This window comes from Megalobrama amblycephala, linkage group LG17 (genome assembly GCF_018812025.1).
Source record: "Megalobrama amblycephala isolate DHTTF-2021 linkage group LG17, ASM1881202v1, whole genome shotgun sequence".
Taxonomy (NCBI): domain Eukaryota; kingdom Metazoa; phylum Chordata; class Actinopteri; order Cypriniformes; family Xenocyprididae; genus Megalobrama; species Megalobrama amblycephala.
This window is the reverse complement of record NC_063060.1, coordinates 29,570,693-29,584,994: the sequence shown is the minus strand read 5'-3', so window position 1 is coordinate 29,584,994 and position 14,302 is coordinate 29,570,693. Positions and strand designations below refer to the sequence as shown.

The window sequence follows — 14,302 nt, the reverse complement described above, 5'->3', positions numbered from 1 at the left end:
TTTTCAATCAAACTATGCCAATAATATAATTTGTAATAAAACAAAAATGGATTAAATGGAAAATGGAAGCATTTTCACATGTTCTCTTTGTAAAAGGAGGCTCATAAATTAACTAATTACTGTCAGTTACAAATGGCAATTAAAAGAGTTTGAAAGGGCAAGATGTGGTCTATGGTTTTAATTATACTTAATTATACTTGAATTTAAGATGTCAATAGGAGGTTCAAAACATTTAACACTATTTAGGGTGCAATGAGAAAAAAAAATACAACATATTGATATCCTCTATGGAAAGTAAGCTAAAGCATGCTAGGATGCTTCACTATTTATGGTATTTTGCAGACAAAAATTTGAGTGATGAAAGTATCTCAGGAATTCAGATCTCAGTTGTAACAAAAACAAGGCCCATAATTACTACTGTTTATGAGACATTACAACTAGTATGTAAGATGTGGCCATCATATTTTCAACAAGCATGTTCCCACCCTGACTATTTTTCCTGAAGAATGATGGTGAAATATTTTAAAACTGTACCAAGTTATAAGCCACAGTTCACAAACTAGTCAAACTATCCCCTTTTTAAAAAGGGTATTTAAAAAGATACTAAATGTAGCTACCAAAGCTTTATATGGTGAGCAATGTATTTTAGATTTTAAGGAACATTAAAAAGGGTATTTATGAGAATACAGTACAAGAAATAGAGGATAATACAACTAATAAAGCAAACAAACAAACATACTAAAAGAACATATTAAAGGGAGTTCATCCAAAATGAAAATTCTGTCATCATTTACTCACCCTCAAGTTGTTCCAAACCTGTATGAGTTTCTTTGTTCTACTGACCACAAAAGAAGATATTTGGAAGGATGTCAGAAACCAAACAGTTGATGGGGCCCATTGTTTTCCATAGAAAACAAAATACTGTGGAAGTCAATGGCCACCGTCAACTGTTTGCTTACCAACATTTTTTTGTGTTCAACACAAAGAAATTCATACAGGTTTGGAACAACTTGAGGATGAGTAAATGATGACAGAATTTTTTGGGTGAACTATCCCTTTAACAGAAGGATTAATTTATTTAGCCAGAAAGACAAAATAAACAAACTGATATGGATATTTGTTAGGCTTTTCTCTTAAATGTTTGAATAGTTTTCACAAATTTAATTTAAAACTACCCTAACTCAGAGGACTGACATAACTGTATTTATGTATGTATATATAAAGTTTGTTGGATAATATGACAACAAAAAGTAAAATTGGTCAGTAAGGTGGGAAGGGTCAGTTAAATGATACTTCATTGCTTTTTTTGGTCCCAGGTTGAAGTCCTTTTAAGAATGTCTCAAATGCAGATCTTGTAACAGACATTCAACTGTTATTAATGGCACATGCTAGTAGAACCATTATAAGGTCAGACTTTATTTTAAAAAATAGAAGAAGGAAAAAAAAGTAGTAGTAATACATTCAGTGATGGATTGTCATCTTAGACTCAGTATCAGAACGTTTTAAGTACAGATTATAAATCATAACAGCATTCCCATTTAAACTGCTAACAGAAAAAGAGGGAACATCACTCCATCATGTGGGGGAGTTCATGACCCTCTCCTATACATTGACATTATTCACATGTGCTTTCAATATTTGTTATAAACCATCTTCCACCAAAAAAAAATTCTAACAGGCAAATATGATGACGACATTGTGGCACTGGATCTTCATACCAACACAAGAACAAACTTGGCCGTAGGTAAGCTTATATAAGCAAAGAAAATCCTCTTGGTTGGAATGAACAGGTTTAGCATTTTTATGGCGGTTACAGCCTGTATGGGAACTGGGAAACATGTGATACACTGTAATTCATCTTGTTTATAAGAGCAGTGGGGGCCTTTTCCTCCTCACAGCCAGAAAAGCTGCCAACATTCTTTCGACTTTTGAGAAGCACTTGACATTTTTTAACCTTGAGTTTCTTTCTCAACATGAACAAAATGGAGGGCCGTGGAGCATTTCAAAGTCAAAGGGCACATTCCTGAAGCTTGAAATGTGGAACGCCAGCAAATATAAATTTTTCTATCTATTTGAGTGAAGGCGCAGTAATCCGCCATACAAATCAGAATTAAAGCGGTTGGGAACATTGGTGTTTGTCAAAAAAAACAACATTAGATTAGATGTTAGACGAATTTTGGATCAGTCTAGTCAGGAACCAAACAATGTTTAAAACCAGATTAATTTTCAAACAAACCCAGCAGCTTTCTAAAATAAAAGGTTGTCCCGTTCATTGTCTGACACATGCTGGTTGGATGTTCTGTGCTCTCAGAGAGTAGATTGATTACTTCAGCCCCACACATTTCCAGCATTGATTGATGACTGGATGGAATAACCTTCAATTTGGACTCTCTCTGAATAGATCTGAAACATGCTGCAAGGCGAATAAATTAAAGCAGCCTTCCCATATTTTCAAACTATACCACAATCTGAACCATTCCTCGTGACTGCAGTGGTGCAAGTGCAATGATGAAGAGCAGTAAAACCACAAGGAGCCACACATACCCCGTTCATGACTAAAGCTTTACCATGATGTGTTTCCATGGTTAGGAATGACAACATTTCAAATGCTAGTCACGTGCATGGGCTCATTTTTCAGAGCTGCTGTTTTATAGTCTCAGCACTTGGCCATGATTGCATTAGCTGGGCTCTTTATTTAGAGGAATGCATTAAAGCATTCCCGATCAATTAATTGGCATGAGTAATGTGACAGTTCAGAACACAATGGAAGGCTTTCCAAAAACCTGCCTATGTGAGTCCCAAAACAAAACAGATTGGGCCCACTCACTTTTTAATTATACTAAGCGGTATATAAGGAAGATAGATAATTAATACAGAGGCTTTCAAACTGGGGTCCGGGCCACAAATGAGAGATATGATGCCCACAGAAAACAACTTTTCCCCCAGAGAAAGAAGATTTTAGAAAATTTATTGTCAAAGTTAAAGAAAGATATCATCTAAATATGTTTAGTTTAAATATTTAACACAACTATAAAATGAAATATATATTATTGAATTTGAAGTAGTTCCAGGGCAACTTTTTTATTTAAATCCTTGTTTTTTGTCCTGCAAATCCTTTAAAGGTCCCGTTCTTCATGATCCCGTGTTTCAAACTTTAGTTAGTAATGTTGTTGTTAGAGTATAAATAAAATCTGTAAAATTTTAAAGCTCAAAGTTCAATGCCAAGCGAGATATTTTATTTAACAGAAGTCGCCTACATCGAACGGCCAGTTTGGACTACATCCCTCTACTTCCTTCTTTAATGACGTCACTAAAACAGTTTTTTGACTAACCTCCGCCCACAGGAATACACAAGAGTTGCGTTTGTAGAGTGTGTTTGTCGCCATGTCGTCGAAACGCTGTTATTTTCATCCCGCAGTCCAATCACCGGGTCTGATTCCGGCTCAAATTGATAGGGTAAAATTAAAGACATGTTTACAATAACACTGAGTGCGTGCATCTCCACGTTATGGTAAGAGGCGTGACCTTTCCGGGCAAGGAGTGCTAAGCTGCTGTCGAATCACAACACAGGAACCGCTCTGGCACAATCAGAACTTGTTATGTATTTCTGAAGGAGGGATTTCATAAAACAAGGAAGTCATCAGCCCGTTTTTATGACAGTGGAAACAGCGGTATACAGATAAGTAAATTATGTGAAAAATACTGTGTTTTTTTACACACGACACACGAACACATGTTATATTGCACACTATAAACACAATCAAAGCTTCAAAAAACCACGAAAAACGGGACCTTTAAATTTTTACAGAAGGGACTGAAAGTTACTTTTTAAAAGTAACTAAAAAGTAACTAATTGCGTTACTTTGTATGTAAAGTAATGTGTTACGTTACTTTTGTGTTACTTTTACTCATCTAGGCTGGGCTTGGTTGTTTGTTTTTGAATAAAATATATACTTTCACATCAAAAGTGAAATGAATAAGCCTCAGACTGAAGGAAATGCAAATTCACACCTGTACAGTAGAGGGCGCAGCTCAAACAAACCTTTCAGATGTGCTGTCATTCTGGATTGCAGGTTGTAGGAGAAGAAAGTACAACACTCTTACTAAAGAAATAAAAACAAAAGAATGAAACACAAATGTGATTTTTATCTAGAGACATATTTGCTTATTAGTATTGATGAATTAGATAGTTGAAGGTCAGCAGCAAAATCACTGGTTAATAAAGTGAGATTAAATACATAAAGTAGGGTGACCATATTTTGATTACCGAAAACCAGGACACTCGGCCCAGCAATGAGATACTCAAATGATGCTCAAAGTTTACTCAACAATGCCTTATAATTTCAATACATTTAAAGTATGCCTCCTCTGTATGGATAGAAAACTGTTATATTACAAAATGCTATCCATAACCAAAGACACAAATTCAGATAGGCTTCTCAGAGGTTACTCAACATGTTTTATTATGACAAGTTTAAAAAATAACGAATGAAATAATGATAGAAATAATGTCTCTTCTGTATTAGAAAAATAAATACCTAAAAAAATACCTCTGCTATATTATCCAAATTTAACAAAAATAGCTCTCACAAACTTACAAAAACTAACAACAACAAAAAATCTTTAGTTTTCTTCATCCTTGTTTTCCTCTTTATCCTGTTTTTCTTCCTCATCCTCCTTCGTTTGCCCATTTATAGAGCTGTAGTAGAGCTGATCTTTGTCAGCAGTTTTTTGTTGCTTAACAAATAAGCATAAAAGTTATAAAGAAATTTATATAGGCCTATCAGCTGTTACATCGCAAGGTACAAAGGAAGAGCACAGCGAGCTGAACTCAATGTAGACGATAGCTGAAGTTTACTCTGCTGTTACACGAAGTGTTATTTACAGACGACTGCACAAATCATGCATAGCCTACTAATGAAAACATTATAAACTGTTACCTAGAAGTTGTAAACAACTGTAGTTTAGGCATAAGTCAGCCGCGACGCTGAGAATATAGTTACCTTTATGGAATAATCCACTAATGTCTTGAGATACAATCTGAACTAATATTTGCACGTGCAATCGCGCATGTCTGCGAAACTCATTTATATTAATGTATGCTCCGCCTTCGGAAACCGAAAATCTCGTAACACCGGTCAATTTAATGGCCCAATGAAAACAATGAAAACCAGGACATTTTCATCACTTTATAAAAAACAGGACAGGACAGGACAGGACAGGACGTGAAAACAGGACAAGTCTTGGGAAAACAGGACGTTTGGTCACCCTACATAAAGTAGCCTATATTTGTGTTATTTAACATTTAATTATTGTGGGTTTACTTAAAGGAACACTCCACTTTTTTTGAAAATAGGCTCATTTTCCAACTCCCCTAGAGTTAAATAGTTGAGTTTTACCGTTTTCGAATCCATTCAGTTCACCGGGTCTGGCGGTACCACTTTTAGCATAGCTTAGCATAGTTCATTGAATCTGATTAGACCGTTAGCATCTCGCTCAAAAATGACCAAAGAGTTTCGATATTTTTCCTATTTAACACCGGACTCATCTGTAGTTACATCGTGTACTAAGACCTACGGAAAAGGAAAAGTTGCGATTTTCTAGGCCGATATTGCTAGGAACTATACTCTCATTCCGGCTTAATAATCAAGGAACTTTGCTGCCGTACCATGGGTGGAGCAGGCGCAATGATTTTACGCAGCGTCTCTCACAAACTTCTCCATGGTTGCAAGGCACGCTCTCTGTGCAAGCAGGGGGTTACAGGCGCTGCATAATATCATTGCGCCTGCTGCACCCATTGTACGGCAGCAAAGTTCCTAGATTATTACGCCGGAATGAGAGTATAGTTCCTAGCCATATCGGCCTAGAAAATCGCAACTTTCAAGTTTTAAATAGAAAAATATTGAAACTCTTTGGTCATTTTTGAGCGAGATGCTAACGGTCTAATCAGATTCAATGAACTATGCCAAGCTATGCTAAAAATGGTACCGCCAGACCCGGAGATCGGCTGAATGGATTCGAAAACAGTAAAACTCAACTGTTTAACTCTAGGGGAGTTGGAAAATGAGCCTATTTTCAAAAAAGTGGAGTGTTCCTTTAATATTCAGGGTTTGCATTTCACAGTTTTTATTGATTTTGAGGAATACTGAATCTGTTTTGTTTAAGTGAGATGAGTAAATGCATGTTCACATTTAGTCTACAAAAGAAGTATCATGTTTACACAGCGCACACAACACCTCTGCACTTACGATTTCTCTCAACATGAGAACAGGAGAAGTGTCAGTCAAAAAATTGGAAAAGTAACTTGTGTTACTTATTTGAAAAAAATAACTCTTAGTAAAGTAACATGTTACTTTACTAGTTACTTGAAAAAAGTAATCTGATTACATAACTCGTTACTTGTAATGTGTTACCCCCAACACTGGATACAACTGCGCCATAAATGCTCAAAGACAGTTGTAATTGTAATAAAGAACCCTATTTTTTTAGCATCCACCAGCATCCTAAGATTTCAACAGTAAAAGCTCCAGACAGATTCAGATGTCAGCCTGGGTTAGCGAGTCTCCAAGATGTTGTGATATCAGAACCATGATTCTAATAACACAAGGTTCATGTCAGTAAGAAAAAAATGAAGCTGATGGCCATGAGAAATGGATACATTTCACTTTTAGGCATGACATGAACGAAATGGTTTTTCTCTCCCACAGTGAAGGGTTGTTTCTCTGACGTCTCTTTCACTAGCCCAGGGTCCTGTGTTATTATTTGGTAATAGTGAGTGTTATATCTTTGCTCATACCAGCTAAAGACATCGAATTAAATCAGAATGGAGACAGACCGATGGTGAACTCCACTTGTTGTCTTTACTCGTACCCATTCACAACGTCATGACATCACACGCATCACACGTGATACACGACATCTCCCCTTCGCTTGGAATTAAACATATCCTTGAAGATTACATAGAAAACATTGTAAACTTATTCAACTGTCATAAACAATATGACATATCAAAATGCCATAACATAAATCTCTTCTTTTTCAATGGTAAACTTCCTCTTACATATCTCTTTTAACCGAGGACATATTGATTTCAAACATGTTTTAAATGTACCCTTTATGTACCTAACGTGAACACAATTGAAAGAAATATATATACATTACAACTGAGTATGTGTTATTTCCTCAACAGGATCACTCAATAATAAAGTCTTTAAATTTCTCTGGCAGTTTGATTAGCCTCTGTGGTCTCTCACGAGGAGTCACTACACCACCTAGTGGCGTACTCTGGGTATGCATTTTGTTAGAAGTCATTTGCCCAGTTTTCTCTGTCTCTAATTTTACTGGTTCTGACTCTGCTTGGTTTTCCATTTCAACAGGACTGTCTTTTGCATTCTCGCTGAAGAATTTTTTCACGAACGTTGTGTTCCTTTTGTATTGTGCTCCCTTTGAATCTTCAATGGTCACGGAATTTCCCTTTCTGGACACGATGGTGTAAGGAACTTGGCTGAATGCAGTTGTCAGTTTGTCTATCTTTTCTTGTCTCACCAGAACCTGATCTCCCACATCCAGCTGTGAGTGCTTTGCCCCGCGGCGGTGGTCTGCATAAAGTTTAGCTTTACCTTTTTGCTCAGCATCATGATCCCTTACTTCCTGATCATTTCGCGGCATGGTAAAATCAGGAAGTTTCCCCCTGATTTTCCTCTTGAAAAGCAATTCAGCAGGACTCTTCCCCGTAGTGTTATGTTCAATAGCTCTGTAGGTGGCCACATATCTGCGGAGCTCCTTTTTCCAGTCTAGGCCTTCCGCCTGAGCAATCCGTATGCGTTTCAGAATAGACGCATTCTGTCTCTCCACCTCACCATTTGCTTGTGCCCACCTTGGTGTTGTCTTCACATGCTGAATGCCATTTGTCTCACAGAATTGTTGAAATTGATTAGACATAAATTGTGGACCACAATCTGATCTGAGGGTGCACGGCAGACCGTGACGGCTAAACACCTCCTCCAAACAGTCAATGATTTTATCAGCTGTGGTAGACTTGAGTATTGCATACTCATAATAGCGGCTATAGTAATCCACTGTCACTAGTATGGACTCTCCTGTTGGCAGAGGACCTAATATGTCTGTGGCTAGATCCTGCCAAGGGCCTTCAGGTAGACAGGTCATTCTCAGAGGCTCTGGATTATCAGGTCTCATCACAAGTTGGCATGCATGGCATGACCTAACATGCCTTTCTGCGTCTTTATCCATGGCAGGCCACCATAATTTGCTTCGAAGGTTCTGTTTGGTGCCTACTATACCCAAATGTCCTTCGTGAGCTAAGTTTAAAGCTCTTGCTCTGAGCGACTGTGGTAGTACAATGCGTGTACCTCTTAAAACCAATTGTCCAATCACACTTAACTCATTGGCAATGTGGGCATACAATTTGCATTCGTCAAAACAACCAGTTTGTATGGCATGTCTGACCTTTCTTAACTCTTCATCAACTCCTGATGTTTTTTCCACAGTTTGTGTCGTGAGTGCACTTGGAGTAGCATTTACGGCCACGAATCGCACATACTCCTCAGCTCCATGCATATGTGCCTGTTTTCCTATTTGTCTACAGACCAAACGCGAAAGTGAATCTGCTATGTTTTGCTTGCCGGGGATGTGGACTACACGAAAGTCATATGGTTGTAGTCTTAACACCCATCTCTCGATGCGAGCACATGGTTTTGACCGCAGTCCATAGATAGTTTCAAGTGGCTTATGGTCAGTGACCAGGTCAAACGTTTGCCCATATATGTATGGATGGAGTCTCTCACACGCCCATACTAAGGACAACGCTTCACGTTCCGTCTGTGAGTATCTTTGTTCACATTCAGTTAAGCTGCGACTGACATAACATATGGGGACACTTTCTCCGTTTTGTTCCTGAATCAACACCGCCCCAATGCCTACCGGACTGGCATCTGCAATGACCTTGGTCGGTGCTTTCTTATCGAAGTAAGCCAGGGTTCCGGCCTCAGCTAGCCTCTGCTTTAAGACTTGAAACGCCCATTTTTGTTCAGCACCAAACTTGAATGGAGTATCCTTTTTTGTTAATCTCCTTAGTGGTTCAGTGATGGATGCAAATTGTGGGATGAAACGACTACTATATCCCACCAATCCTAAGAAGCTTCGTACTTCTGATGCATTCTCTGGTTCTCTGGCCTCGACCACGGCACGAACCCTCTCAGCTGTTGGGCCAATCCCTTTTTCCGAAAGAAGCATTCCCATGAACACAAGCTTATTCATATTGTACTGACACTTTTCCTCATTGAGTGTCAGTCCACAATTCACCAGCCTCTGTAAGACAGCATGTAGTCTCTGATCATGTGTCTGCTGGGTTGGAGCATGTACAATAATGTCGTCAGAGATATTCTCCACTCCCTCTATACCGGCGAGAGCTGATGCAACTTCATGCTGATATTGCTCACTGGCTGATGACACTCCGAAGATAAGTCTCTTGTATCGATATGTGCCATTATGAATGGCAAACGTGGTAATACCTCTGGACTGTGGCGTAAGCTCTAGTTGGTGGTAACCCCATTTGAGGTCAAGCTTACTAAAAATGGAGGAGCCATTCATACTCTGTAGAAGCTCATCCACGGTTGGAATCGAGTATCGGCCTCGAATTATGGCTTTATTTGCCTGCCTCATATCCAAGCATAGCCTAATGTCTTTGTCAGGTTTAGGTACAATCACCACCGGATTTACCCATGGGGTGGCGTCAGAAACTGGTTCAATAATGTCCATCTCTAGAAGCTGCTGAATCTTACGTTCCACTGCTTCTCTCAAGTGAAATGGAGTTCGGCGTAATGGTTGAGCTATTGGTGTCACGGTGTTATCGATGTGTAAGCTTATCTGTTTGGTGTTAAGTTTTCCAACTCCCTTAAACAGAGCTGGATACTGTTCTCGAATTCGGCTTGCCACATCACTGATTGTAGCTACATTGACCCCGACTTTCAGTACTCTTAGTTTAGTAGCAGTCTCTTTACCCAGTAGTGGCTCTCCCTTTCCTTCAATTACTGTGAATTCAGCCTTGGTGCTCCGTTTTCCACATTTTATTTCACATGTGAAAGCTCCTTTTATGGGTAGGGGGTCTTTGGACGCATAGGCATATAGCTTTTTATCAGACTTGTATGAGTTGCACTCAATTCTTCTGTTTTTCAACACCTCCCATGTAGCTTCATCTATGATATTGCTGGTGGCCCCGGAATCAATCAACATGTCCAACTCAACTCCACCCACAGCAAATGTATGTCTGTTTGAGTCACAGTCTTTCACCACAAATGCATATTGGTTATCAGCCATTTTGTTAGTTTCTCCACTGACATATTTTGCTGTCTGTTTAGTTGCATTTTTGGTTTTGCACATTTTAGCAAAGTGATTGACGCCTTTGCATTTTCTGCATTCTTGGCCCCTTGCCGGACAGGTTGGGTCTTTGGCCAAATGATCCAGTCTACCGCATCTATAACACTGTCTTTCTCTCTTTTCTGCCCTTTGTTTTGGAATTCTCTTTTGGTATTTTCCCCCTTTTTTCACAATCCGATGTATTGATTCTTTTTCACCTTCTGGCTGACTGACATGCATGGCAGACATTTGTAACTCCACACGTTCACATCGCAGTGCAATTTCGAGTGTAAGCATTAATGTTAGTTCTGTCCCTTCTTCTAACAGTTTTCTCCGGATGTAATCCGAACTGCATTTGCTCAAAACTGCATCGCGCAGCTGATTATCTCTGTCTACACCAAAATCACAGTCTTTTGCAGCTTGTCTGAGTCTCGTGACGAACTGCTGCACAGTCTCACCTTGTTTTTGCGTGATCTGATAGAAGGACTGTCTCGCCAATGCCGTGTTTACTCGGGGCACAAAGTACGCATTTAAAGCGGCCACAGCAGCGTCATAATCTGTCGCGGTTCCCGTGTCCTCCAATGTTGAAAATATATCTTGCAAATCTGTGCCTGCGTGATGAAGTAACAGTGCCCTTCTCCGTTGTTTCGTCGCGTCATTTGCGTCTTCTCCTAACAGCAATCCTTTTCCGTCCGCAAACAGTTCAAATGCCGACAGCCATCTCTTCCAGCGTGGTCCCAGTGTCGCGGGTTCACTGTAGCAATCGAACTTCGGCACCGATGCGGCAGAATCCATTTTCTGGTTTAAATTAACTCGCAATCAGATTTAACTTGGTAGTCATCTACTTTCTGTCCTCGTCGCCATTGTTATATCTTTGCTCATACCAGCTAAAGACATCGAATTAAATCAGAATGGAGACAGACCGATGGTGAACTCCACTTGTTGTCTTTACTCGTACCCATTCACAACGTCATGACATCACACGCATCACACGTGATACACGACAGTGAGCACATGGCAAAGTGTGTGTCAGGGCCAAAAACTGTTCTACACTCGATTACCATGATTGCTGTGGAGTATTCATGCTGGATTTTCCAGTTTTAGCACAAGGATTTCTTTCAGTTTCATGGAAAGGCTGAATTGCTGGTCAAGAGGCCAGGGGTTGAAAGAGGCACTCTAGGATATTTTTGGTTTAGTGGAAGAATTAAATGGCAAGAGAGGCTGTGAAAATCCCCAAAGCCAGTGCATGTTTCAATGGATTTGGAAAGAAATAAGCAACTTTAATGTTATATCCAGTGTTTTAACTAATTTAACAGTGCTGCGAGATTAACTAACGTATGTTAATCTAAACCGTTGCCGTTCAAAATCAGTTTGTAATACATTCATTGGGAGCAGTCTGACAAAAAATTATCAACATGCATAACAAAAAACCCTAAGAGTAAAATAAAACATTGCTATAGGCATTTTAATTCAGCTGTGTCATGAGAATAGAAATGTACACTACCATTCAAAAGTTTGGGGTTGGGCAGATTTTTTTAAAAAGAAATTAATGCTTTTATTCAACAAGGATGCATTAAAATGATCAAAAATGACAGTAAAGACATTTCTAACGTTACAAAAGACATTGATAATAATAAGAAATGTTTCTTGAGCAGCAAATCAGCATATTATAATGACTTCTGAAGGATCATGTGACACTGAAGAACTGAAAATTCAACTTTGCCATCACATATATTACATATTAAAATACATTTAAATACAAAACATTTAATTTAAATTTTAACAATATTTCACAATATTATGCTGTTAAGAAACTTTTCAAAAACATTTAAAAAAATCCTGCCAACCACAAACTTTTGAACAGTAGTGTAAAATGCCCTATATATCATGTTTTAAACTATCAAGAGTCAAATACTTATAACATGAACTGGTGTTTGATCAGATATGATCAGATCTGGTGTGTAAAGAGAGTCAGTCATGTGATCTTCCCCATTTTTAGTTACTATAATTTAAATTATAAGCTTTACCAAACTGCAAATACTACAAAAAACAAATACTAAGAAATCCCTCATTACATGGAGGACATATGTAATAATTTAAATTATGGAATACTATTACTGATTACAAGTTGTTCAAAGTCATCATTCACTAACAAATAAATTCAAAACCATTTTAAATTTCACATTTTATTGTTAAATAGTTGTTCCTTTAAAGCAGTATTAGATTAGAATTAGACTGTAAAAATACTGCCACCTAGTGTAACATTGCAATGCAAAGTCAATGAAAAGGTGGACTATTGAAATAATAATAAATATTCAAGCCTATAAAATGATTATTTAAGACATATATGCACCTAGAAGCAGCAACAACAAAAACATTATGATTTAAACAGCTGATTCACTGACAGACCTATAGTGTCTGTTACATGCGTATTAAAAAGTGATTTTCAACAGTAATGATAAATTGTAATTTTACATACAGTCTACACCAAAATTACCAAAACAAATTATGGTAAAACATAAAAAAAAAAAAAAATGCTACCAAAAATGATCATACTACATGATGATTCAAGAGAACAGTTGATTTCTGGGCCGCACCACTGTAATCTCCTTCATATACATGTTCTTGTAAGAGGACAGGAGATCACTTATTTTATAACCCTGCAAAAAAACAAACAGTCACAGAGGATATTAACATATATGCACAGGTACGACACTTGCTGTAGTTGTGTGTGTGTGTTATATTTACCAGTGAGGTCTCACAGAGCAGAGTGTTGCCCTGCACTAGATTGCCAATGGTCATGTGAAAATAGGTGCTTCCGCTAGACCAGGAAGTGATCTTGCTGAATAGATGCATCACAAGCACCTCCTGCAGGCAAGCCATCCAAAAACACTTTTCAACTTCACAAGCTACACAATGCAAAGGTGAGCTGTACATTATAGTTGTATTATGTATATACAGACAGATCGGTACCTTTGTCTTAGGGTTGATGATGCTAACTCCTAGTTTGCTGATTGATATCATGATAACACTGGGGTAACCCTTCTCTGATGTTTGCTGGGAGTCAGTCAAAGCACAGTCAGTATCAAGAAAACAACTTCCTTCTTAGCAATTAGGCTTATTTTTAGCGTTGCACTGGTTACCTTTACTTCGAAGAAAGCACATCCAAAGGTGGGCCAAGGTGAGATCATCTTCAGGAACTGGAGTTTGGCTTCTTCTACGGTTATGCCTGCCTGCTTGTTGTATGAGTTGATGATGTGCTGCAAACCAAAGGCCAAAACAATTCAGTCATTTATCATGATGTTAGGGTCAGGGGTACTAAAATATATTATTAAAAAATGCTTTATACATTTTGATGGAACATCACTTATTATGAGGTTTCAGTTTGGGGTCAGTAAGATTTTTTTTTTTTTTTTTTAAGATTCTCACCAGAGCTGCATTTATTTGAAAAATACAGTAAAAACTACTAGTGAACACTAGTACTAGTGAAAAATAACTTTTTTATATTTTTTTAACATTTGAAAATGTAATTTATTCCTGTGAAGGCAAAACTGAATTTTCAGCATCATTACTCCAGTCTTCAGTGTACGGAATAGGATTAGGGCCAAGCAATAATAAAAAATGAAACCATCTCGAGATTAAAGTTGTTATATTTTGAGAAAAAACGCGTTAAATTTCTAGAAAAAAGTCGAAATAAAATGTTGAGAATAAAGTCATTAAATTACGAGAAAAAAAAACGTTAAATTACGAGAACAAATTCATTAAATTATGAGAAAAATGTTGTTAAATTTCGAGAAAAAAGTCGAGATAAAATGTTGAGAATAAACTCATTAAATTATGAGAAAAAAGTTGTTAAATTACGAGAACAAATTCGTTAAATTATGACTTTTTTCTCGTAATTTAATGACTTTATTCTCATAATTTAATG

At 37.8% G+C, this 14,302-nt stretch overlaps 1 protein-coding gene across 1 annotated transcript in view; it reads right to left on the bottom strand.

Moving 5' to 3' along the window:
• Positions 1–12,205: 12,205 nt before the first annotated feature.
• The window catches only part of myo7bb (myosin VIIBb), a 28,028-nt gene continuing 25,931 nt past the window's right edge, over positions 12,206–14,302 (bottom strand). The window contains exons 45-48 of the mRNA XM_048164706.1: positions 13,518–13,634; positions 13,348–13,431; positions 13,123–13,242; positions 12,206–13,034 (exon numbers count right to left, since the gene is read on the bottom strand). Coding sequence (XP_048020663.1) covers positions 12,942–13,034; positions 13,123–13,242; positions 13,348–13,431; positions 13,518–13,634 — 414 coding nt within the window. The 3' untranslated portion in view covers positions 12,206–12,941. The remainder of the gene's footprint in view (positions 13,035–13,122; positions 13,243–13,347; positions 13,432–13,517; positions 13,635–14,302) is intronic.